Source organism: Mesoplodon bidens (genome assembly GCF_964165515.1).
Source record: "Mesoplodon bidens genome assembly, contig: HAP1_SCAFFOLD_211, whole genome shotgun sequence".
Taxonomy (NCBI): domain Eukaryota; kingdom Metazoa; phylum Chordata; class Mammalia; order Artiodactyla; family Ziphiidae; genus Mesoplodon; species Mesoplodon bidens.
Window position 1 is genome coordinate 436,805 of NW_027672297.1, and position 26,522 is coordinate 463,326.

At 43.0% G+C, this 26,522-nt stretch overlaps 1 protein-coding gene across 1 annotated transcript in view; it reads right to left on the bottom strand.

The window, feature by feature from the left end:
* The window catches only part of LOC308610385 (uncharacterized protein), a gene marked incomplete at its 5' end in the record, with an annotated part of 112,940 nt that extends 92,928 nt beyond the window's left edge, over positions 1-20,012 (bottom strand). The window contains 3 exons of the mRNA XM_081259540.1: positions 17,863-17,927; positions 18,952-19,284; positions 19,972-20,012. Of these exons, the coding sequence (XP_081115666.1) occupies positions 17,863-17,927; positions 18,952-19,284; positions 19,972-20,012 (439 nt within the window). The remainder of the gene's footprint in view (positions 1-17,862; positions 17,928-18,951; positions 19,285-19,971) is intronic.
* Between the last annotated feature and the right edge of the window lie 6,510 nt (positions 20,013-26,522).

Sequence of the window (26,522 nt, forward strand, 5' to 3'; positions counted from 1 at the left end):
AATAAAATTTCTTTTCATACATTAATAAAATACATTAAAAATAAAGACAACAGGATAAACCAATGTAATAAGAATGTAATATTCCAGTCTTAAATTCCCAGCTCAAGATAATGCCAAAATATCATTAACTTTCTGTGAATGTGATAAAAGTCTTACTTCTTGCATCCACAGGTTGAGATAGAATAACACTAAACATTTAATTCTGATGACTGCTTTATTATGAGAGTTTAATTGGCATCTTGGAATGGGGCATTGACTGAAAAAGAACTGGACTTCTTTGTAGTGGGATGAGGATATAATGGTAGATTCCAATAAAGAAAGGACTCTCCAACCCTCACTTGCCATCTTTCTAAAGAGAAGTCAATTTTACGATATATAGTAACATTTCTTTCGCCATGATTGGAGACATGTAATGACTTAGCCAAGACGAGTTACCTAGAAAATGGAAGTCAATTTTTCCCATCCCAACCTCTTTACCCTTCCCTGTATTGATTCTTGGTACCTTCGATACCACTATTCTCCACTAGTCAGGGTGGAGACATGAAGATGAAATGATAAATGGCAGTTTGACTTAAGTCTGCCTCCCAGTAGGACTAGTAGGATGCCCCAAAATTCCATAAATATTTCACTAGGTTCTTAGTATATCATTAAAGTAGTACACTCAGCCACAAGCAGAATCACCATCTTGGCTGCATGTCTCAGGGAATAATATTTTTATTAGGAAGAGCCCACTAAAAGCTCCAAGAGCTTCCTCTATTTATTATAGTAATATGTCAAAAGCATGATTAAATCCCTAAGAGAATCACAGTGACTAGTTTCACTACTGAAGATTTTACAAATTCAGGGTTGGTGATTTCTATCATATTCCCTTTTAAAATTTCAATTTGTCTAGTGTAGAAGTCAGAGTATTCAGGAGTAAAACAGAAGATTGTTATAAATTTGATCAGCTAGAGACAGCAAATTGAGACCGTTGTTCTGTATGTGGTCTCTTCACTAGAACAAATCAATAAGGTTCTAAGGAACCTGCTTTGCTTTCTAAGTAATCAATAGTTATTGATTAGGCACATGCTTTTATTCCTTTACTCTAAAAAGCTGAGAACATCAGAACAATTTGCTTGCAAATCACAAGGCAGCAGTATTAATTTCACTGTATTGTCTCAACTTTTTCATTCTACATCACAGCTTAGTTCATAGGGACCTTGACCTTCTGACATCACACTTATCCTCTATTTTAATGACATCATGCTCAGAGAACCTACAGATCAGTAAATAGACTATCCAAACTGTCTTGGCAAGACCCATGTCTGCCTGAAAGGCATAGATAAATTGCATGAACCTTGTCCATTCCCTATGTTTTAGGAATCTCCCACTTTATGAGGCAAATCCACCTTTCACCATAGAAGCTAAACATCTCAAGTACTTGTTTTCTCAGCCTCCTTTGAAACTAGGACATTAGCACAAAAACGGAATTCTATCAGTTGGATGCATATGACCCAGATTTGCAATTAAAAGCTGCCAGTGAGTGAGTGGAAAACAGCAATTGTAGAGTCTATACTGGTCACACAAAAGAACCCTAGTGGAAGCAATACCCTCTTTCCAGCAGCATCTAAATTCTGTGTTTGTGAGCTCAGCATTACAATCTGCAGAGTAATCAAGTAATCCAGCAGTAGTGGCAATCTCATCTTCACCACATCAGACCATGAAATAAGTTTAGACATTTCTCCTGGCTGATCGTTTAGACCCACGGTTCTCTGACTCTCCAAACCATTCTGTGAGCTACTCTGTATCACTGTAATAAATTCATTTTCTTAAAGTTATCTAAGTCATATCATGTTGCTTAAAACCAAGAGTTCTGCCGATACACCCAATTAGCATTTAGTAAGCATCTTCAACTGGCCTTATCAGACCCTAAAGGAAACTAGATAGATAGGATACAAACTCTGTTAGTGCATATGCTTGTGGGGGAAACTGTGATGGTGTTAGAGTACACACATATGTAATAAACCATGGGAGTATAGCTAAAATTTTGCTTTTCTTATGCTAATTGTGATTTCTTCTTTGTGGATTATTAAAATGCTTAATTCCTGAACATTTGGATCTATTTTAAAATAATTTTTGTTACTGATTTCTAACTCAACATCTCAATGGTCAGAAAGCATATTTTATTGTATTTCAGTCTTTGAAATATGTTGAGACTTGCTTTATGTACAACCATATAAGTAATTTTGTAATATAGTCTATATATACTTGTGAAAAGTGTGATTTCCATCATTGTTGCATAGAGCGTTTTATATATTTCAAATTGATCAAGTTTGATATTTGTGTTAAAAATCTTCCATGGACTTTTGGCTGGTTGTTCTACCTACTACTGAGGGAGTTGTGTTAAAATCTCCCACGATGATTGTGGATTTACATATTTATTCTTCTTTTCCTGTCAAGTTTTGCTGTATGAATTTTTAAAAACATTACTGTTTGTATGAAATCTTAGATTTATTACATTGTTTTAGAGAATTGATCTTTTAATCCTTATGGTATTTGAAACAAATTCTACAGGTAAGCCATTTGAATAAGATAATTTAACAAGGTTGCTGAATCCAAGGTCAATAGTTTTAAAAATCAATTGTATTTGTACAGACCAACAGCAAATAGGATATTCAGAAAATGATGCTCTTGATGGTAATATCTAAAAAGTGAAACACATAAAAATAAATCTAATGAGAGATATGAAGACTTCTATATGCAAAATTATGAAGCAGTACTGAGAAAAATTAAAGAATACCTAGATAAAGGGATATACCATGTTCATGGACTGAGGGACTCAACTTATTAGAGAAATCAATACTCCACATATTAATCTCAGTTTCAACATAGTCAAGTCCCATTAATTTGGGGTTTTTTATTTTTGTTTTTGTGTTTGGCTGTTATATTTGTTGCATATTTGTTTGTCTGTTTGGTTTTTATTTCTTTGGGGAGATTAACAATGGTTTTAAAATCACTGGGAAGTGTGTCCTCCTACAATTTAAAACTGCTACTCTCTTCCTCATTGATGCTTAAAATTTCATATTTAGGTATACATTCTATAACTTTACCTTTCTTTGCCCCTCTTAAATCTCACTCCTCACACTTCCCTGGGAGAGGCAGCACCTTAAGGCTTGTAAGCCATTTACATTTCAGTACAAGTTTGATACAAGTTTCCTAGAAGAAGTTTTGGTAGGAGAAGGAGAGAACAGAGATAAGAGGCACCAAAAAGGGCAAGGAAAAAAGAAAATGAGTTCAATAAAGACAACCACAGATTGGAGAAAGACCAGCCTTTTGCTATTTCTCAATCCTTCTTAGAACAGCTCTGTTGATTGACATTCAGAAAAACAGATGACTGCAGTATTTCTGCTTACTGATTTACTTTATATTCCAGTATAAGCCACTACCAATCAAGCAGTCATCATCTGCTTAATCCAAAGTTTTACTTTACAATTGTTTTTTATGTTGCTTTTTAAGTTGATATGACATCTGGATTCTAAAACATGACATTCTGTTCTCTTTTGGATACAGGAAAAAATATTTTGATGTTTGAGACTGTATGATTAATTTTCCAAATGGTGGAAAGAGTACTGGATTGAGAACAGAGATTTTAATACTTCTTAATATTTAATATGCAATCATCTATCTTTGGTAAATTCCTTAGCTAAGCAGGCTCATATTTTTCTCATTTGTAAAATGAAGGGACTCAAATATCTCATGAACCTGTTCTCAACCCCTTTAAGAGTACATGACTCTTAGTCAGATGTTCATTGGATCACTCAGCAAATTCTGTCTAAAAATAAGACAGTATAATTTTAGATGACACCTTCTTTTAATAACATCAATTAATTTTTTCTCAAAAATTTCCAGTTAAACAGTAGAGATAAATATCTTTTAGATATGGGGATATCAATAAAGACTGAAGTTTTACTAAGCTTACAGAGTTGAAAGTAAAAGGATAAGTAGTGTTAATATCAATATTATCATTTAGAAAATGCTTTTTACATCTTTTAGGTTTAGTTCAGAAACAAATAATGTTTTAAGTCATCTCCAAATGCTCAAAGGGCAAATAATTTATTCTCTATATGACAATTATAATAACACAACACTTTGATTCCTTAAGTATGATTTGTAATTCAAACTTACCCCTCATTTATTATAAAAAAAGTTTATTCCTTTGATCTAAATTTACTAAAATAGACATAAATTGTCTGTGTTACATAATATTTTCAAATGTAACTTCCTTGTCTTACAATACCCTCACTTGAGACAGGCAATATAATAGATGTATTATTAAAATGCCTGCTCTTTCTACAATCTAATGGTTTTCAACATGACTTAGTCAATCAGTAAATACTTACATCAAAAGTTGCTGAGACCAGGCACTTCTCTGGTGGTCCAGTGGGTAAGACCCTGTGCTCCCAATGCAGGGGGCCCGGGTTTGATCCCTGGTCAGGGAACTAGATCCCGCATGCATGCTTCAACTAAGAGTCCACATTCTGCAACTAAGATTCCGCATGCCACAACTAAGAAGTCTGCATGCCACAACTAAGACCCAGTGCAGCCAAAAAAATAAATATTAAAAAAAAAGAAAAAAAGTTACTGAGACCAGGGGTTTTTAAATTGTAGTTCTTGGAGTTTGGGGATTTTGTCAAGGACATTTATGAGTTTATGAAAGAGCGGAGGGTACAAATAATCAAAGCCACACTTATTTTGTATTTCATAAAGTTATTGGGATTACATGTAAAATTTTGTTTGAAAGATGGGATATGTTCTATTAAACATCTGGATGTCACTGACTGTACAGACGCTTTTCAAATGTAGAGGTTAATAATAATAATAATAATAATGCATATTGAGCATTCATTAAATACCAGGCACTGTGTGAGTGCTTAAGACACACTAACTTATTTCATCCTAACATCAATCCAGTGATCATTATCTCAATTTTAAAGACGTAGAAACCGAGGCACAGAAAAATTAAATACCTGTCCCAGTTAGTAAATGAAAGAACAATAATCAAACTCAGGCTGTTTAACTCCAGTACGTTCACTCTTACCCACAACATTAATTCACTTTCTTAGGACCTCCTTAGAATAGAAAAATGGACAATCTTAAAAGTCAGAAAAAAAGAGACAAAATAGACTCAATGAAGTTTCTGATCAGAAAAGCAGCAATACAAAAGTGGTATTAAAAATATTCATCTGGTAATTAATGTAAAATAAATAATAGGAGAACCTAACTTTGGGTATTTGGGCTCATTCATTTATTAATGAATATTAATTGAGCTAGTTATCATCCTTTGTGATTAGGCTACATTAATGAACAAAGCATAAAGAAAATTCTGCCCCCTTGGACTTTCTAATGGATCCAGACACTAGTTACCTTGGCCCAAAGACCTGGCCTAGGAGGATAGCAAGGAGCCTACAGAGTGTTAGTTCAAAAAACAGTCAAATTTTTTTCTATCTAAGGGCTATGGCAGAGATAGAAGAATGAGAAAATCAGAAAGAGGGACTAGGTTTGGAGAGAAAAATGATTTTGAATAGCTATCTTTCAAGGAATAGCAAGACATCCATTTATGAATATTTAGAAGGCAATTAGCAATACAAAGTTGGGGCTTTAGTGAGAGTACATTACATGGATACCCTAGCCATTTCCCACTGAGGTAATAGCCAATCCAATGGCAGGTTTTAGCTGGAAACATAAAATTGAATCAATAGTCTGATAGAGGAGAACCAGCACACAAAATACAGAAGTATGGTGAATTCCCAAAATAATGGAATGGGAAAAATCAAAAAGAAGCACTCAAACTAACAAACTGATTTGCTAAATATGTGAAAAGAGTAACAGGTAGTACATAGTCAACACAATTACAGCAAAAAGATAAGAGTCATCTGTGAGGAGCAAAAAATCAAAGGCAATTGAGATTTTAAGGTAAATGAGACAGAAGAAAAACCTTTGAATTTGGAAATTATAAAGCCATTACTGATGTGGAAAATGAAATCTTGGTGCAATGTGGAATGAAAGCAGGGTGAATAGAGAACATAAAGAGTTCGTATATGTCATTTGTTTTGCACATATAGTACAAGGAAGGGGAGGAGTAGACCATTAGGAAGAAGGGCATGCTTCATTTTGGTGGTAACTGCATCAAGAACACTACAGGATTTTGAAACCACAAATTAGCTGATGATTAGAGAAAACTTTACTTAGCTTTGGAAAAGCTGTGCTTCAAATAGCTTACGGATAGCCCAACTAATTCCTTAGTCTTTCCACTACTATATGCTCCTTCCAATAGAGTAATACAAACCTGTCACTTGTTTTTAATAATGCTTGCTCATTTCCCCAGCAGTTTTCTCTTAATCTACTATCTTTGACTTCCTTGCCTTAGCTTACAGTAACATTTTAATACAGGGACTATAACAATAATGCTGGACTCATTTATAATTCTATCTCTTCAAACACACTTTCTCACATGAAATGTTGTTAGGATTAATTAAAAAGAAAGTAAAGTGACAAATAAGAAAACCCTCTTTCAAAAAGATTTTTTAAAAGACCTTTGCTCTGAAAGGCAGATATGGATCACTGACAGCACACAGGTGGGTATTAGCTGGGTGTAATGAAGTTCTCACACTCTTTCACTCAAGCTTTGTTTCAGTCCAACTGTGCCCTCTACAGTCTTATCAAGTGAATGAAGGTGACTTTAGCTTGAAAGGAGTCTGATAAGTCTCTGATACTCAGTCCACACTTTTCAGACAGGAAAGCAATATTTGATTCTTTATAAAAATTTCCGACCTATTTAATTTGGGGGAACTCTCTAAGATAAAAGGTAATTAAATTTAACAAGTGGATACATTTGCTTGGCTGTGTGATGACCACTGCAAAAGAAAATAAAGTTTTATATAGTCTAATTGTGTCCTTCGATACTGAAAACTATTATTAGTGACAATGTGGAATTTTACCTGAGCCCTCGAATCCTGGAAAACAGCAAAAGTTAAGATATCCCTCTGCCCTTTGTGTTGTGGAAAACAGCTTATTCCTAAGAACCACCACAGATGCCTCCTCTTGTTTACCTATGGCAATGCCAGACAAAGATCTTCCAAATTGCCATTTTTTTTGTCTCATAAATTATCATCTGAAGTGTTTATTCCTACTAATCAATTGGAACAAACTGCTTATTAATCCAACTGTAAAGTTTCACTCCTTCCTCCAGGCTCCAGAACTCGGACTCACTGTCAGACTGAGTCAACAGATAATCTCTCCTAAGAACAGGCTGACCTCAGGGTAAAATATTCTCTGATCTACCATCCACTCAAGCTACTCTTTTATCCCATTTGCCTACACCCTACCCTTAATACCCTTGTTACTTCCTCTCAAGAGAAGAAAAACCCCTTTTGATTAACCACTGAGAGGCTTGCAGATCTTAGGGTCACAGCATTCTCCCTAATGCGATAGTTCTCCTCCCCCAATTGCAATAGGCCCCTCCTCGCACTTACCCTTTTGAGTAAAGTTTCTCCTTACTATGCTGCTATTGTTTGGGTTTTTTTAGTTGACATTGGCAACTGATAGAAGAAGTAAATACCGCTGCATCTGGATATATGTGATAATGGGAGATTGAAAACTCTAAAATTTTTATTTGATTTTTATTGGAGTATAGTTCTTTTACAATGTTGTGTTAGTTTCTTGCTGTACAGCAAAGTGAATCAGTCATACATATACATATATCTGCTCTTTTTTAGATTTCCTTCCCATTTAGGTCACCACAGAGCACTGAGTAGAGTTCCCTGTGATATACAGTAGGTTCTCATTAGTTACCTATTTTATACATAGTAGTTATATATGTCAGTCCCAATCTCCCAATTCATCCCACCCACCCCTTCCCCCCTTGGTAACCGTAAGGTTGTTCTCTACATCTGTGACTCTATTTCTGCTTTGCAAATAAGTTCATCTCTACCATTTTTCTAGATTCCACACATAAATGGTACTATACAATATTTGTCTTTCTCTGTCTGACTTACTTCACTCTGTATGACAATCTCTAGCTCCAACCCCATCTCTGCAAATGGCACTATTTCATTCCTTTTTATGGCTGAGTAATATTCCATTGTATATATGTACCACATCTTCTTTATCCATTCTTCTGTTGATGGACATTTAGGTTCCTTCCACGTGCTGGCTATTATAAATAGTGCTGCAGTGAACATTGGGGTGCATTCATCCTTTCGAATTATTGTTTTCTTTGGATATATGCCTAGGAGTGGGACTGTTAGGTCATATGGTAGCTCTATCTTTAGTTTTTTAAGGAATCTCCATACTGTTCTCCATAGTGGCTGTACCAATTTACAGTTCCACCAACAGTGTTGGAGGGTACCCTTTTCTCCACACCCTCTCCAGCATTTATTGTCTGTAGATTTTTTGATGATGGCCATTCTGACTGGTATGAGGTGATACTTCACTGTCATTTTGATTTGCATTTCTCTAATGATTAGTGATGTTGAACATCTTTTCATGTGTTTCTTGGCCACCTGTATGTCTTCTTTGGAGAAATGTCTATTTAGGTCTTCCACCCATTTTTTGATTGGGTTGTTTGTCTTTTTGATATTGAGCTGAATGAGCTGTTTGTGTATTTTGGAGATTAATCCCTTGTCAGTTGCTTTGTTTGAAAATATTTTCTCCCATTCTGAGGGTTGTCTTTTCATTTTGTTTATGGTTTCCTTTGCTGTGCAAAAGCTTCTAAGTTTCATTAGGTCCCATTTATTTATTTTTGTTTTTATTTTCATTACTCTAGGCGGTGGGTCGAAAAAGATCTTGCTGTGGAAAACTGTAAATATTAAATGATTTGGTTCATTCAGTGAATTATGAGTGTTAATGAATACATTAAACAGTCCACAAAGAGAGTCCTTTAAGCATCTGCTGTGTGCTAGGGTTTCCTCTACTAGGCCACAATTTGAAAAATCTGTTTGCTCAAAAAGCACATAGGTCAGTACAGAAGACTAACATAAAACCATCATGAGATGCATTGATAGAAATGTACACAAAGTGCTATGTTTACATTTGATAAAGTCATTTACTATGAGTGCCTAGGGTCTATGGCAGGAAAATGATGTGACCAGAAAAGTTTTAGAGTAAAGGTGATATCTGAGAAGACCATCAAAGAATAAACACGACTCTGTCAGATGAACAAACTGTGAAGAATCTGTATTTGGCATTGGGAACAAAGTGATCACAAAAACCCCAAGTAGGGCTTCCCTGGTGGCGCAGTGATTGAGAGTCCGCCTGCAGATGCAGGGGACACGGGTTCGTTCCCCGGTCCAGGAAGATCCCACATGCTGCGGAGCGGCTGGGCCTGTGAGCCATGGCTGCTGAGCCTACGTGTCCGGAGCCTGTGTTCTGCAACGGGAGAGGCCACAACAGTGAGAGGCCCGCATACAGCAAAAAAAAAAAAAAAAAATCCCAAGTAATACCATGGTTCCTCTGGAGAGCAAAAGTAGTTGGAACTGACTCAACTGTAGCTCACATATGTAAGACAACTGAAGGGGAGCTGGAAAGATGAGCAGATACAAAGCAGCACAGCCTTTTACAACTATGAAAGTTGGGGACTGCACAACTCCAGTGGGTACCATTCATAATAATGTCAATGTGAATGACACAAGCTGGAGTTGTGTACAGCCCTGAGCAAGACCTCTGAGCAGGTACCAAATTAGTAGAGTATTTTTATGCCAAGTGTATAAGTTAGGATGCTTTTGGTAGCAAAAAAATGGAAACCCAATCTGTCTGTCTTCAACTTTAAGAGGATTTTGGAAAGAACATCAGGGCTCATATAACAGAGGAGGACCCTATGGGGCCTTCCTAGGATAGACCCCTCCCCCATATCCTCTACTTTAGCTCCTCTCTGAAGTACATAGATAACAGTATTTGATGCACATTTCCTGCTTTACAGATGCTAAAACTCCCACCAAATGGAAGGTTAACTACTTAATGACCATGAGCACATAGCCCCCAGGCCTACTGGAGCCAAAGAATTGATGACGTTAACCCCTGTGACACTGTCCTGAAACCTCACCATCAACCAAACAGAGAACTGTGCACAAGCTGATCACATACCCTGGGACTCCCCTCCCTCACCTTGCCTTTAAAAACACTTTGCTGAAACCCATCAGGAAAATGAGGCTTTTTGAGTACTAGCTGTCCCGGACTCTGTATGGTGCCTTACAATAAAACACGGCACTTTAGTTCACCACAACCCAGTGTCAGTAGATTGGGTTTATTGCACGTGGATAAGTGGACCCAAGTCTGCTTCAGTGACACTCACAATACTGCTATGGGGCTTTTGCACAGCAATGGAAACCATAAACAAGACGAAAAAACAACCCTCAGAATGGGAGAAAATATGTGCAAATGAAGCAACTGACAAAGGATTAATCTCTAAAATTTGCAAGCAGCTCACACAGCTCAATATCAAAAAACAAACAAACCAATCCAAAAATGGGCGTAAGGCCTAAATAGACATTTCTCCAAAGAAGACATACAGATTGCCAACAAACACATGAAACGATGCTCAGCATCACTAATCATTAGAGAAATGCAAATCAAAGCTACAATGAGGTATCACCTCACACCGGTCAGAATGGCCATCATCAAAAAATCTACAGACAATAAATGCTGGAGAGGGTGTGGAGAAAAGGGAACCCTCCTACACTGTCGGTGGGACTGTAAATTGGTATAGCCACTATGGAGAACAGTATGGAGGTTCCTTAAAAAACTAAAAAAGAGAACTACCATACGACCCAGCAATCTCACTACTGGGCATATACACTGAGAAAGCCATAATTCAAAAAGAGTCATGGACCACAATGTTCATTGCAGCTGCATTTACAATAGCCAGGACATGGAAGCAACCTAAATGTCCATCAACAGATGAATGGATAAAGAAGGTGTGGCACATATATACAATGGAATATTACTCAGCCATAGAAAGAAACGAAATTGAGTTATTTGTAGTGAGGTGGATGGACCTAGAGTCTGTCATACAGAGTGAAGGAAGTCAGAAAGAGAAAAACAAATACTGTATGCTAACACATATATATGGAATCTAAAAAAAAGAGAAAGGTTCTGATAAACCAAGGAGCAGGACAGGAATAAACACACAGATGTGGAGAATGGACTTGAGGACACAAGGAAGGGGGAAGGTTAGGCTGGGACGCTGTGAGAGAGTAGCATGGACATAGATACACTACCAAATACAGAGTAATAGAGAGCTAGTGGGAAGCGGCCGCATAGCACAGGGAGATCAGCTGGGTGCTTGGTGACAGCCTGGAGGGCTGGGATAGGGAGGGTGGGAGGGAGACGCAAGAGGGAGGGGATATGGGGATATATGTATACATATAGCTGATTCACTCTGTTATACAGCAGAAACTAACACACCATTGTAAAGCAATTATACTCCAAAAAAGATATTTAAAAAAAAGAAAAAGAAAATAATGGAGGGTTTGTAAAGAAAAGGGAAAAGCCAAAAAGTGCTGGATATAATTGAGGATTTCTGCATTAGGAATTCTGCAGCACTGTGAACTACAAGAAAATTGAGTAGGGGGATGAAGATTTAAGAATGTTCAACTTTTTATGAATTTAATTCCTTTTTTCACCTTTTTTTATGAGTAATGGTTAAAATTTGAATTCCTTTATAAATTACTTTTGGGTGATTAACTGTGTTTTTTAAAATGCATCTCTGTACAAAGACTCTCTCAAATTTATTATGGTGGCCTAAATAAATTAATACATCTTGAAGGCCTTAGTGGTAAATCACCATGTTTAATTCCAAGAGAATTTAAAAGGTAAAGAAAAATTAGTTTCAAAAATATTTTCAACAAGTTGACATTTATGAAAATTTTTGAAAGATGAGCAGCTATGGACATACCACCTTATTTTACCTGATGAACTAATGAATATAGACTTCACACATTTTCAAAGTACTGAACTGCCTTTTCTTCTATAGCAATCCGCAACATATACCAGGTTCAAAAAAACCAATAATCTTAAATCATGATTTCTTCCCTAAAATCCCCTTTCTACTCATTTATAAATCCTCCTTAATATTAATTTTTTCCTATCATATTTCTCAGCCTTGATTATTTCATGTATTTGATGTACAAATGTATTGAACACTTACAATATGTACAAGATACTTTTTTTTTAAAGCTACATGTTAGTTGACTCTTTCGTGCTTGGCACTGGAAGATACACTGTTGGAAGATTCAGCCCCTGCACTCAATTTCTCACAGGTTCAAGAAGATTCAGACAAGTAAATCCACAATTCAACACCCTACTATAAAAGGTATGAGAAAGGGTTGCCCAGGGGGTTTTGATTGTAAAGAGCAGGAGAAACTATCTTTTCCTGGGTATGGGAGGATTCCTAGAGATGTTACCTGAGAAAAGGAAGATGAGAAGAAATTGCTAGGTGAATAAGGGATACTTTTTAGCTTTTATTTCTATTCAATTCTCACAAAAGAAGAAAAAGTCAAAAAAATAAATGAAGGTATGTGACTCTCAGAGCTCCTTAGGCTCTTTGGTATCTATATTTGTAGCTGGAGATACATGTGCCACAATTATGTTCTAAGTTAAGGGAGTCTGCGTGTGTCATGCATCAAGCATGTAGCACAAGCTCATGTTAATAAAAATAGCCATTCAGGCATAATCAAGGTAGAAAAGCAACAACTCACTACATATTCACCGATACCTTTCCTCTAGTCTCCTCTCCTGTGTTCCTTTCACCCACCCAAATGTTTTGGTGTGTAAACTTTCCTCTCAAGACAATGGAGTCCACAGCATGGCCATCACAAGTTTGAGTGTTGAACAATAGGTGAGATCCCTAGTGAATAATTACACCCAGTTGGAGAAGACTAAACAGTGCTTGGAGCCAGGTGAGAGAAATAGCGTTTGGCTTATCTGCTCTGAAATAATATCTGAAAGACTCAATCCATAAAGTTTCCATATGGTTGAAAGCAAGTTGAAGAGTGAACACTGGGTCTTAACGTGTGTGTGTGTGTGTGTGTGTGTGTGTGTGTGTGTGTGTGTGTGTGTGTGTTTAAAAAGCTCTTTTAATGACTCAGTTAATGCTTTTTTACATATGAAAAAGAATGAGCCTTTTTCAAACTTAAAAGTTTGATGATTTCATGGTCACTTTTAGTCGCAGCTTTTTAAGATTCCCCATCTAAATAAACTCTTAGGCTCCATGACGTGTGCCCAACCTAGACATGCCGAAGGGGCTTTGAAATCCTGGCCTGCTTTCAGCCAACTTTATGCATTTATATCAGCTGATTTGTTACTTGATAAAAATGTTCAGGATAATGCAGTCACTGTTTTCAATGTTGTAGAAAAGACCACTTCAGAAACAGATTACAACAGCCATGATAATGGACCGGAGTCCTGAGGCATGGAGCTGAGAATTCCATCTCCCCCTGCATGAGAGAGGCAGGTTGTTACCCTCTACAGAATCTAAGTTGGGGATTTGCTCCCTAACCCCCAACTCTGGCTAACAGCTTCCCATCAGCCTACCATCTGTGAATGAATCTGGACCTGCAGATTTATAGTCTCAGTTGGTACCGTGTCTTAGGATGTGGAGGACAGCTCGCTTATTATTCCCTAATGCTGCTGCTTCTCAATCTTAAGAGCTAACTCAAGATTTAGTGAATAATCTATACACACGTTACATGAGCTACTCAGATTCCCTCCCACATCGTGTCTTCCAGACTGAGGAGTTCTTCCAACTGCCTATTCTCAAACCCCCAACCTCACCCACACCTTCAGCTGAGGAGCTGCTTCCTCAGCTGCAATGGAAGGGGGAGGCTTCTGGAAGCCTTCCAGTGCCAAACGATGCAGGGGACACGGGTTCGTGCCCCGGACCGGGAGGATCCCACATGCCGCGGATCGGCTGGGCCCTTGAGCCATGGCTGCTGAGCCTGCACGTCCGGAGCCTGAGCTCCGAAGCAGGAGAGGAGACCACAGTGAGAGGCGCGCGCACAGAAAAAAAAAAAAAAAAAAAAAAACACAGGAAAGCATTGGGGCAGTAAGACGGGCAGTGGACATGAACAGGACCTTCATACAAAAACAGAAAGACACCAGTCTGAAAAGACCACAGAATGAAGGACTCCAACTACGTGACATTCTCGAAAGGGCAAAAATACACAGACAGTAACAAGACCAGCAGCTGTCGGGGGCCTGGGGGCACTGGGCGGGTGAACAGGTGGCCCCCAGGGATGTTTCGGGCAGTGAAATGGTTCTGGGTGGCACTGCAGTGGTGGCTGCAGGTCATCACACCTGTCCAAACCTGAACAGTAGGACACAGAGAGTGAGCCTGAATATAAACTACAGACTCCAGGGGAGAATTAGGTGTCAATGCCGATCCATCACTGAGATGACGCGCCACACAGGCCAGAGACGTTACCAAGGGAGGGAACCCAGAGGGACGGGTATAGGAAAGCGCTGTCTGCTCGATTCTGAGTCTCCTATAACCCTAAAGCTGCGCTAAAGACTGTCCACCAATTAAAAAGAAGAAACGGCTTCTAAGCACGTGAAAATACTCTCAACCTCATTCACGATTCAGAAAAACCCCAAGGGAACGTCCATACTGCTTACCGGGGCCTAGGATGAGTGGGAACACGCCGCGGCCTCGCCCCTTCCTGTCGGGCATCGCGCTGGAGCCCAGAGTCCCCCTGACTTGACCCACCGCACCCCACCCCGCGTTTCATGCCGTCCACAGTCTCTACACATGACATCTTTTGATCAGATGACTCACTGTCCCAATTACAAGGTTTCAGTTTCTCCACAGGAAGAAACCAAAACCAGCACAGAGGGGAGGCTCTTCAGTCAAACTCAGGGTCTGCCTGCCTTCACGTCCCACTCTTCCTGACGGGAGGCCCACATCCTAAGGAAGGAGGTCCTTACCAGCACCTCAGGAGCCTCATCCAGTCCACCTCACGCTGCTCTGAGAGCCTCGCCAACCTCTGCAGCTACCCAAGTCCTGGGCACTTGAGGGCCGTCCCCCTTCCCCAAGTCACTGAGCCACGTGCTCTGACAATGCATTTAAAACCAGGCTCTCGGACTTCCCTGGTCGCACACTGGTTAACAATCCGCCTGCCAATGGTGGGCACACGGGTTCGAACACTGGTCCGGGAAGATGCCACATGCTGCGGAGCAACTAAGCCCGTGCACCACAACTACTGAGCCTGCGCTCTAGAGCCTGTGTGCCACAACTACTGAGCCCACGACCCGCAACTACTGAGGCCCGCATGCCTAGAAGCTGTGCTCCACAATAAGAGAAGCCACCGCAATGAGAAGCCCGCGCACTGCCACGAAGAGTAGCCCCCGGTCGCCGCAACTAGAGAACAAAGCCCGCGTGCAACAACAGAGACCCAACGCAGCCGAAACTGAGTAAGTTAAATAGTAAACAAATAAAAAATTAAAATGAATGAATGAATAAATAAATAAAAGCAGGCTCTGCTTTATCAGCACTCTGGAGTTCCCTATGTATCGACAGGCAGGATTCCCGAGCTCTCCTGTAATTATGTCTGTGAAGTGCCTTTCCCGAGGAGCACAGAAGCTCCTGGAAGCAGAGAATTGCTTCTTAAGATCACATGCAGAAACTGAAGACATTTGATGCTTATGTCAAAGATAAAAGACACAACACTAGATGGTGTGAAGGGTCCTCGAGGCCAAGAGCCAGGCAAGCAGGACACTTCCTCTGGGGACCCTTCCATCAGCAGAGCAGAAAATGTCCGTGGCCAGAACTGGCACTCAATTCGCTTTGAGCTGAGCAGCACCCGTGTAATTACATAGGCTCCCCAAAGAGTAATTACTCCCACATTTAAGAAAGGAGATGGCTTTTCAGGCAGGGAAGGCAAGTACAGTCTTCCCAGCTGGATGCACTGTGTGTGCTGATGGTCACGATGGAGCTGGGACCCAGAGCTCTGCTCTCCCCTCAAACCCCCAACCTCACCCTCACCCTCAGCTGAGGAGCTGCTTCCCTGAGAACACAGAAGCCATCGGAGGGCTTCCCCACCTGCAACCCTGCTCAGCCATCCCCTCCCCACTCCAGGACCACGGGTAGCAGCTCTCCCCTCCCCCACACGCATCTACTGGATCATTCCCACTGTTATTTCTCCCATCACAACACAACACAACACAACACAACACAACATCCTCCCCGGACCTCAGCTCCTACCCCAGCTACTGTCCAGTTTCTATTTTCCCTGTCACAGCAAAATGTCTTGAAAAAGTTGGGACCAGAACAAACCCAGTTCTTCCACTCCTCTCTCCTAAGCCTCTCCGATCAGGATTTTACCCCACAGATCCATCCAAACGCGTCATCAGCGAGGTACGACCTCCGCCCAGTGCTGGGCTCGATGGTTATTGGCTCCGCGGAACGGCAACCTCGTTTGTCCAGTCACCCAGGGAACCTCTAAAGTGCTTCCCACATGCAGACAAAACGCTGTGATTAATATTTTAGGAGAAATACTCAGCGTGGAGAATACACTTGAGCTGCTGGAGGAAAGAGGTAGCGGCACAGAAAAGAAGTTTCTGTAACTACAGAAATGAACAGATAAGCTGTTTTAATGGTAGCAAGTATGGGATGAAGGAGAACGAATAAAAACCATTCAGAAGACGACATTAACAAGCCTCACACTACAACGTGGTAACAGAGGATGGAGAAGGACTTTAGAATGAACTCATTTTTCTGGGCAGGTGACAGGCTGGATGATGCAACGATGAGCCGCCAGAGACAACAGGACAAGGCAAGGGGCAGGGGAGCTGTAAATAATCATTTCTGGATCTACTGGATCTAGTCATCTGAGGTGCCCTTTGGACAAACTCCATAGAGATGCTGGCAAGTGGCTGGACAGAGGCATCTGTCTGGTCCAGGTGGGAGAACTGACAGAGCTGGAGGTGAAAAGCACCAGAGGGTGAGATCAGACGGGGTGGAGAGTCATGGACCAAGGGTGAAACGACAACACACACAGAGGGCGGAAGACAGAGTCAGTCAGGAAGACAGCAAGGAGAGATCTGTCACAGAAACCCACAGAGCAGACTCTGCGGATGGCAAGGCGACAGTGGTCTGAGGTGACGACTGGCAAATCTCCACTGCTTTGTATGCTGGATGCCAGGTCACCTCAACCGGATCAGGTTCCGTGGAGGGGCAGAACCAAGACCGCAGGCTGCACGATACAATTCAGCTGGGAAACAAGAATCTTTGCCAGAGACCTCACTGCATGGTGTGTAACGCGACCCTCTGAGATTGTAAGAGACAAAGAGCGCAGTTTACTGGAAGGGTGACAAGGCTGTTCTTCCAGATGATCCTCATTGCATCCCTCGACTGAGCACTGAAAACAATGTACCTATGTGACAACGGTGTTCTACTGAACAGACAACTTATATGCACTGAGTGCTCCCTGGACAGCACGCTCTCGGCTTACAGGAAGCACAAGGAAGGCACCAACGTCAACACGTTAGGGGCTGTCTCTCAGGAAGGCTCGCGGCCTACAGCGGGATCCTCAGGGAAACCTTTTAACGCTCGAGAACAAAAGTGATTTGGCAGGACCATATAAGTCAAGCAAGGGATGGTGTTCTGCCACAAATGTCAAGAACACGAGGCTTGTACTGTGGCTCTAAGAGGATCCTGGGATCTACACGTAGAACTTGCCAGAAACACTTGGTGCTGACCTGCTCCTCTACACTTTGTCTAACCACATCTTTTACCGACTCCTACTTTCCCATTTTAACTTTTGAACTATGCGCCTCCCAAGGTGTTATCACAAAAGAACAGCAGCAGGTAAATACGTAAACAGCAAAACTCACCAGAGGCTGACTCATTTTCCGCTGCTCTTGGAACAACGTGCAGGACTGTGACAGTGGAGGCGGACCTGGAGAAGGAAAACGCAGGCAGTGAAGCTACGACTGAAGCGGCTCGGGGTGCACGAGCACCCGCCCCGCGCTCCACAAGAGACACCTGTGGGAGACCCGTCCTGTCACCTTCAGAAGGGCCTGTGAGAATAAGGAGGGAGCAACCACCCTCAGGTCTGTAACTCCCACGTGACTCTGGTACCTGAGGGGATACTTTATTTTTCCATAGCGAGTGTACATTGAATCCTATTAAGATAAACCTCCGTCATTAAATATGAAATTAAAAAACGCTTATAGTTTATCTCTTCTCAGTCTGTTAACAACTTAGATCAGAACATCCACAGGATACCCAGAATAAAGGGACACACTCAGGTGCGTTTCAGTCTTGCAATGATTTGTACAAACTTTACAAACTTAAGTGCGACGCTCGAAAACATCTTTTATTAAAGCTGACTTTAAGTGGACAGAACACCTGCCCTAGGAGTTTGGAGTCCTGTGAGCGACCCCACGTGCACACCCGGTGAGGGTCTAGGACAAGTCATCTCCCTTCTCAGGCCCCATCGCTTCCTTCCTCACCCGAGGCAGCAGGACAGAAGCCCTGCAGACTCATCCTGCACCGATTACACTGGGCGACTCCACAGGGCACAACCCAGGGGGGCGGCGGACACTTACATTACACAACCAAGGTGCTGACGCGCCTTGAGACACACGTGCGAGATGCCGAGACGGCGACAGGAGGGGGAGGACGAGGAGGAGGATCGGGGTTGGACGGAGGGGAGGACGCGGCACGTCCCGGCCGAGCCTGTGGACCCTGCTCCCCCAGGACACCCAGAGCTCACAAGTCCCAGGGGAGCCCCATCCGGAGCAGCCAGCCCTGTCCTCCAGCCCGGCCCCTACACCTCCGGGAAGCGGTCAAACCCTCCAGGTGGCTCTACCGCGGGGCCCGGCGCGGGCTACCCCAAGCCCTGCTCTTCAAGGGCCGCAGGCTCCACAACCAACTACAGGCCTGCAGACGCAACACCTACCCCGTCGGGACTCGCTCACCGGCCCCGGGCTCCCGAGGCTCCGGTCCGGGGGCTGCTCCTCGGGCGCGCTCCTCTCTCGGGGTCCCTCCGCTCCGCCTCCCGAGACCACTGGGCCAGAGGAGCCGGCTCTGGGCCCACGTCCCTCCCGGGACCTCGCTTGGCCCCGCGCTGCACATGGTCGGGCACTGCACCGCTGCCGGCCGCCCGGCCACTCCGGCCCAAACGCGGGCTCCGCAGCTCGAGCTCGGAGGTCACAGTTCCAGCCTCCGCCCGGCCCACGCGAACCCTCGCCCGCACAGCCCGCTCCCGCGGGCTGCCGGCCGGCCCGGACAGCGTACCGCCCCGCAGGCCCCTAAATGCTCGCCCGCAAGAGGCCAAGACGGGGGAACGACAGCCAGCGACGACCTGGGCACGCACAGGAAGCGGGGGCGGGGCGGCGACGGTGCGCGTGCGCCAACACGCACAAATCATGAGGCGCACCTGCGCAGGCGGACGCCCGAAGTCCGCCTGCCAAAGCCCGCCAGGAGCACGGGACAAGTACCCGGACTCCAGAAGCCTCCCAGAAGTCTCCGTGCCGTCAAGATAGTGAACGTATGAAATGTCTCCTTCTCATCTGGCGCTCAAGTGCTGCTGTGCTGCGAGGGTGTGCCGCCTGGACCAGGGACTCCATTGCCCATTTGTCTTCACTCCTGTTAGGGATCAAGGAAAGGTGTGGCCTCAAGTGGGGGCTGTGTGATGGTCTCCAGGCTCCCTGGTCCTTTCCCGGCCCTGGGACATTTCGGGTTACATCTGAGATTCCCCCACCACCAGGAGAGGGGAAGGAGGGTATCATGTTCGCTTAACTGAAACGCTACAACTTTCATTCAAATCCTAGAATACAATAAATGCCCAGCCATGACACAAACTAATATTGCCCACGGAAGGAAAAGAAAATAGAAACTGTAGCTGTTTAGATTACACAACCAACGCATTAAAAACTGTACGAAAATCAGAACGTACACACAAACCGAAAACAGAAAACAGATACCTGGGATCTTACCTCTTATACAGGATACTTTTTATGTTAGGTAAAAATATCATTTTTCAAAAATGGAATCAGAAGGGTAATGATTTATCACTATTTATCACTGGGGGTGAAATAATATAACTGTGTTCTTGGCCAACTGTTCCTTAAAAGCTGCTAGGGGAAAAGGTAAAAATAAAATCTCCAGGGACTTCCCTGGTGGTCCAGTGGTGAAGACTCCTAGTTTCCACTGCAGGGGGCACGTGTTTGACTCCTGGTTGGGGAACTAAGATCCCGCATGCTGTGCAGCACAGTCTCATTAATTAATTAATTAACGAACACACAAAATAAAAATAAAAAATCTCTCGCCAACCGAGAAAATCCTCTCCACAAATGTAGAGATAAAGAAAACGGTTTTACTGTTGAATAACCATTAAACCAGACTGTGCTGTGCACCCACAGGTGAACCACTAATGTTTGTGCAAATGAAATCAACCTCACCTTTTTTTTTTTATAGCTCAGCAGATAAAATCTGTTGCATACAGGTTCTCAAGATAAACGGGAACTTGCCTCATGGGAATAGACTTGACACCACCATAAAAATGGCATACATTCTTTCAGAGTACATCCTAAATTCACCTGGTCATCTCGGTGGTTGTCCATGCTAGTTAATACCCTTTATCCAAAGGAGAAAGACAACTTCTCCTATGTCTAGGACAAGCACGTACTTATAGCTCAGAGGAAAGTGCCTAACACCTAGCCTAAACTCCCCTGGTGACAGAGAGATAAAGAAGATAGCTCTCAGGTCCTTAACATAAACATTCCTGGGTTGTAATGCTGGCAAGAGACTGATTTAGCTTTTAAAAAGATTTAGATACTTACGAAAGGGACAGAGGAAGTATTTCTATTACAAGCGTCTTGAGGAAATCCTCTAAAAACGGAAATAAGAAGTGATGATTCATGCAAATGAATAAGCACCTAACCCATTCCTGATTTCCCCAGCTGAACTGCCACATTAAATGAATCCTGCACAAAATGTGTGCTTCTCCAAAACTGCTCTTGGAAGTGGCTGCTTAGAGCCACGAATGGTCTTTTCCAGTTCTTGCTGCTGCTGACTCTGGCCTCTGCCTGAATTCTCACCGATGAAATGCTGCTTGTGTGGGAATGACAGCGACCACACCTCCTCTGAGCCTGAGCCTGGCAAACCTCCAGGGCGCATTTCTCGCATTTTCCAAGTTCACCACGTAAGGACATCAGCTACACGGAGTACCTTGCTGGGAAGCGCCTTGGAAGGGCAGTGCGCCCATGAGCACGCCACCAGGCCTCCAGTTCTCACCTCACCCACGTGCACTGACCGTGTCTCAGCAGAAGACTGGGGTGGCCTGTGAACCCCAGCTGCTGTGCCCACCTCAACACCTCATTCTATCCCTCCAGCCCAGAGACATGCTGGGCTCCCCAGCCCCCTGCCCTGGACACTCTCTGGAAGTCTTTCTATTACAAGCTGTCTTGAGGAAATGCTCTAAAAAAGGGAATAAGAAGTACAGAGTCATCCCAATGAACAGGATGTCCAGCAGTGAGCTGATGTCTCTCACGACTCACCCCTCTCTCCAAAAGGCGAAAAACTGTCATTTCATACATTTCCCCCTTTTTAAAGTTGTTGAAGCTAGGAGGGTAAACCTGGACGCTGCGATTTCACCTCGACCAGAAGCAGCAATGGCCACCTTTTAGTTTGCTTTCATTAAGATCTCTTCATATATATGGAGATTTACAATATAAAGCTTTCTCTTTTTGTATCTGCATTTCTATTAAATACAGATATTTTCCCTACTTTGTCACTTATCTATTTTTATTGAAGTATACTTCGTTTACAATATTTCAGGTGTACAGCAAAGTGACTCAGTTACATGTATTTATGTAAGAATATATGTATTCTTTTTCAGGTTCTTTCTTCCATTATGGGTTATTACAAGATATTGAACAGTAAGTAGGTCCTTACTGTTTATCTGTTTTACATATAAAAGTGTGTATCTGTCAATCCCTGTTCTTTATCTTTTTAACTTAATTTTTTACTCTCACATTCTGTTATACAGACACTTAAAAAGATATTTTGTGTTCAAATCTTTCACTTTCACTTCATACTTTTCATCAGCTTGGACACTGTACTTGAAGAAGCCTTTCCCATCCTGCATTTCCTAAGTAGTTGCCTGTGTTTTCTCCTGTTTATTTTGGGTCTCTTAACATACCAATTTTATCAAGATAACTGGCACCCATCTTCAGGATTTGTAAAATCATTTTCCTCTTAAAGTCTCTCAACCATTTTTTTCAACACTAACACATCTACCACAACCAGGAAACGCACTGTTTAAGAAGAAAACTCAAGTTTGTAATCTAACAGAAAAGGACAGGCTCTTCTTTGAAGCTCAGCGACACGTCTTAATTTAAAGGCAGGGGAGGGACTTCCCTGGTGTTCCAGTGGTAAAGAATCCGCCTTCTAATACAGGGTACGTGGGTTCAAAGCCTGGGAACGCTGGTCCGGGAGCTAAGATCCCACACGCCACGGGGCAATTAAGCCCGTGTGCTGCAATTAGACACGATGCAGCCTAAGAGAGATAAATAATTTTTTACAAATAAAAATAAAAAAATAAAGGCAGGGGAAGCAGGAAAGTGACCGCCTCATGTGAATTCCTTCTTATTCAAAATACAGGTCGTAGCAGTTTACTTGGGCTGCGTCACAAAATACGACACACTGGCGGGCTTAAGCAACACAAATGCACTGTCCGACATTTACGCAGGCTGCAAGTGTGAGATCAAGGTGTCAGCAGGGTTGGTCCCCTCTGAGGGCTGTACGGGAGGATGTGCTCCAGGCTTCCTGGTGGAGAGGGCGGTTTCCTCACAAGCACATGCACTATGTATGTAGCAGGTAGGTGCCTGGGCTGAACTCCGATCCCAGGGCTGCTCATCCGCAGCAGCACCAGGCCGCTGGAGGGCTTGTCACGGACCCGTTGGCAGGAGGACTGCAGGCTGACACAGACGTCTGCTCAGCTGTGGACCCATGGCCCGGCCACAGCCCTGCCAGAGGCTGCCTGGTTGAAATCCAGGTCACGGTTCACCTCCCTCCTGCTTATTGCATTCAACGATGCCTTGAAGACCCCCTACTGCACCAGCCTGGGTGGCACATCCCACCCAGTCATTTCCACATCAGAAGCATGTCCATTGAGAAGGTTAAAATTAGGCCCTGGCTCAGTGCTGTGGAATTAGAATCTGTGAGGCTGGGTCCAGGCATCTGTGTTGGAATATTTTCTCCACGGGACTCTCATGCCCAAAGGACTGTATTGACAAAGCCCTTCTGCTTCACCCCACTGGTATTTCTGCACTAGAGCTACAGCCGTTGTTACATTAAACTGCATCCGCAGGAGGAAGAGAGAGGAGGAGAGGTGACAGTTCTGCTGATCTCCAAACACGCTGTTACGGAACCACACTTGGGTCCACTCGCCCGCACGCACTAAAGCCCATCTACGGACACGGGTCACGGTGAAGGAAAGTGCCGCGTTTATGGCAGGGCAACAAGCAAGGGGTCCAGGTATCTAGGGCTCAGAAGGCCCCCACTCCCCCGTGGCTTTCAGGGAAAGGTGTTTACAGATGGGGTGAGGCTGTTGGTGGGAATGTACACTGGTGCTGCCGCTATGCAGAACAGTGTGGAGGTTCCTCAAAACACTAAAGCTAGAGCTACCGTAGGACCCAGCAATCCCACTCCTGGGCATATACCCAGAGAAAACCATAATTCAAGAAGACACATGCACCCCAATATGTATAGCAGTACGATTTACAATAGCCAAGACATGGAAGCAACTTAAATGTCCATCGACAGAGGAATGGATAGGGAAGATGTGGTACATATGTGTGATGGAATACTACTCAGCCATAAAAAAGAATGAGATTATGCCATGTGCAGCAACATGGATGGACCTAGAGATTATCAGACTAAGTGAAGGATGTCAGACAAAGACAAATACCATACGCTACCACTCCTGTGTGGAATCTAAAACAGTGATACGAATGAACTTCTGAACAGAACGGAAACAGACTCACAGACATAGAAAAAAAACTTATGTTTACCAAAGGGAAAAGGTGGGGGAGAGGGATAGATCAGGAGGTTGGGGCTAACATATGCACACAACTATATATAAAACAGGAAATCAACAAGGACCTCCTGTAGAGCACAGGGATCTCTACTCAATATTCTGTATTAACCTAGGGAGTTCCCTGGTGGCCCAGAGGTTAGGATTCTGGTCTTTCACGGCCGTGGCCCGGGTTCAATCCCTAGTCAGGGAACTGAGATCCTACAAGCCACACAGCACCACGAAAAAAAAGCAAAATTCGGTAATAACCTAAATGGGAAAACAATCTGAAAAAGAATAGATATCTGTGTCCATATAACTGAATCACTTTGCTGTACACCGGAAACTAACACAACACTGTAAATCAACTATACTCCCAATATAAAATTTAAAAAATGTTTAAAGTGAATTACAAACGAGTGGGGTGAGGGAGAGGAGGTTGAGGGGTGTGTGGTCAGCTTGTGGACATTCTTCCGATTGGTTGGTGGTGAGGTAATCTGAGGTCAACATCATCAACCGGCTGGTTCCAGCTGCTCTGGGGTCTACGTGCTTGTGGGCAGCATGCAGTTACCTTCCTCCCCCCTACTGGGGGCTTCAGTCTCTGCAAAACAGCTCCAAGGACGTGGCTCAGAACAGTATCTACAGCCCTTGAGGAGGAACTAAAGGTCCTTGACTTTGTTTAACGGCTACACTAGTATTATTTGGTCTTTTGGGACTCTTTTCCTTTCTTTTGGCACTTTCTCCCTTCTCTGATTAAATTGTTTGTTTCCAACTCACGGAAGGTTAGGAGGCTAAAATTTTCTAAAGACAAGAAGCAGGCAGAAGACATGGGGAGAATCCGTCCCAGGAAGGCCCCACAAGGTCCTGCTCACTTACAACATCACATTCAATCTGGGCTGCTTACGCCATTTTTGGACAACATACCAACACATCTTAAGATGGGTCCCACCCGACTGTTGCACATTTGGACAAGATGCGGTGGGGTGGGATTATGCAAATCCAGATCTGAAGACTAGATAAAGCAATCAGGGTATTTCACAGTATACAAGAGAAATTTTCATGGGGACAGAATACCAACCTTCCAATATTTGAAAGCCTGTTAGCCAAGAGGGAGAGTGAACTTCTGTTTTGTTATACAAGGACCCAATCAGCTGTGATGGTTGAAAGCATGATGAACGCAAATCTGAATTCATTTGCCTCCTAACAATGCAACGTCTACAGCAGAGGGACACAGGTCCTCAAGCAGCAGTGCTTTTCCCAGCAGTGCAGACCCTGAGGAGAGCCAGGCTGTGGCAGCTCTGGAGGACCTCAGACACTCTTTGCACGGCCTCTGAGACCTAGAACATCTCAGAAAGTCCACGAGTGCAAACCAAAGAGACACTCAGTCCCTGCACCTTGGATGAACTGATTTGACGCTACGTATGCATTGCTTGGGCTAATTAGAAATATGGAAGTGATCAGAAGACAGAATAAACCTCTGGGCACATCCTGAACAACAGAGATACTTCTCATCAAAGTCCAAACAATAATTCAAAAGCAAGATTCAGAGCCAAACTGTGGAAACAAACCAAGTGTTCACTGACAGATGAATGGATCAAGAAAATGTAGTGTGTATATTCACACAACAGATATTATTCACCCACAAACAGGAAGGAAAGTTTCTAATTCATACAAAGACCATTTATGTATTTTTCAAAGATTGACATTTCTTTGTATGAACAGTGAAAATTTAACAATTCCACTTTTAAGAGGAAAGGTTAGTGTTTCTTTGTAGAAACAATTAAGTCTCAGCAGTAGAGGCATAAGCACACACGTGCACACAGAGTAAACAGAATAGCGCCCCGCTACCTCCCCGCAATCTGATCCCCCGATGAGCCCTGCTGATTCTCCCTCCAAATATAGAGAACCTGTTTACTTCTCTCCATCTTCTCAGACATCGTCTTCCTGGACTACCACGCCAAATTCCTAACCTTACCTGGGTCTCCCGACTTCCACTCTTACTGAATCCCCACCCCATCCATTTATGCAGCAGCCAAAATCAATTGTTCCTCTTTCAGTGCAAACTGGATCAGGACACCTCTCATTCACTGCTTTCCCACTGCACTTGGCAAACATCTGAACTTCTTCAGACCCACGGTTTTATTTCCTTCTCACTCACTGTGTACTGTCCACACTGGCTTTGGGGTCTAGGAAGGAAATTTTGACACAGGCTACCACACAGATGACACGCGAAGACATTAAGCTAAGTGGATAAGTCAGATACAAATGGACAAATGTTACATGATTCCACTTCTGTGAGGTCCCCAGATGGGTCAAATTCATAGAGACAGAAAGTGGAGTGGTGGGTGTCAGGGGCTGGGAGGGGGGTGGGGAGTCAGTGTTTAATGGGGACAGAGTTTCACTTGGACAGGATGAAAACATTCTGGAGATGGATGGTCGGGATGGTTGCACAACGAGAATTCTTGTCTT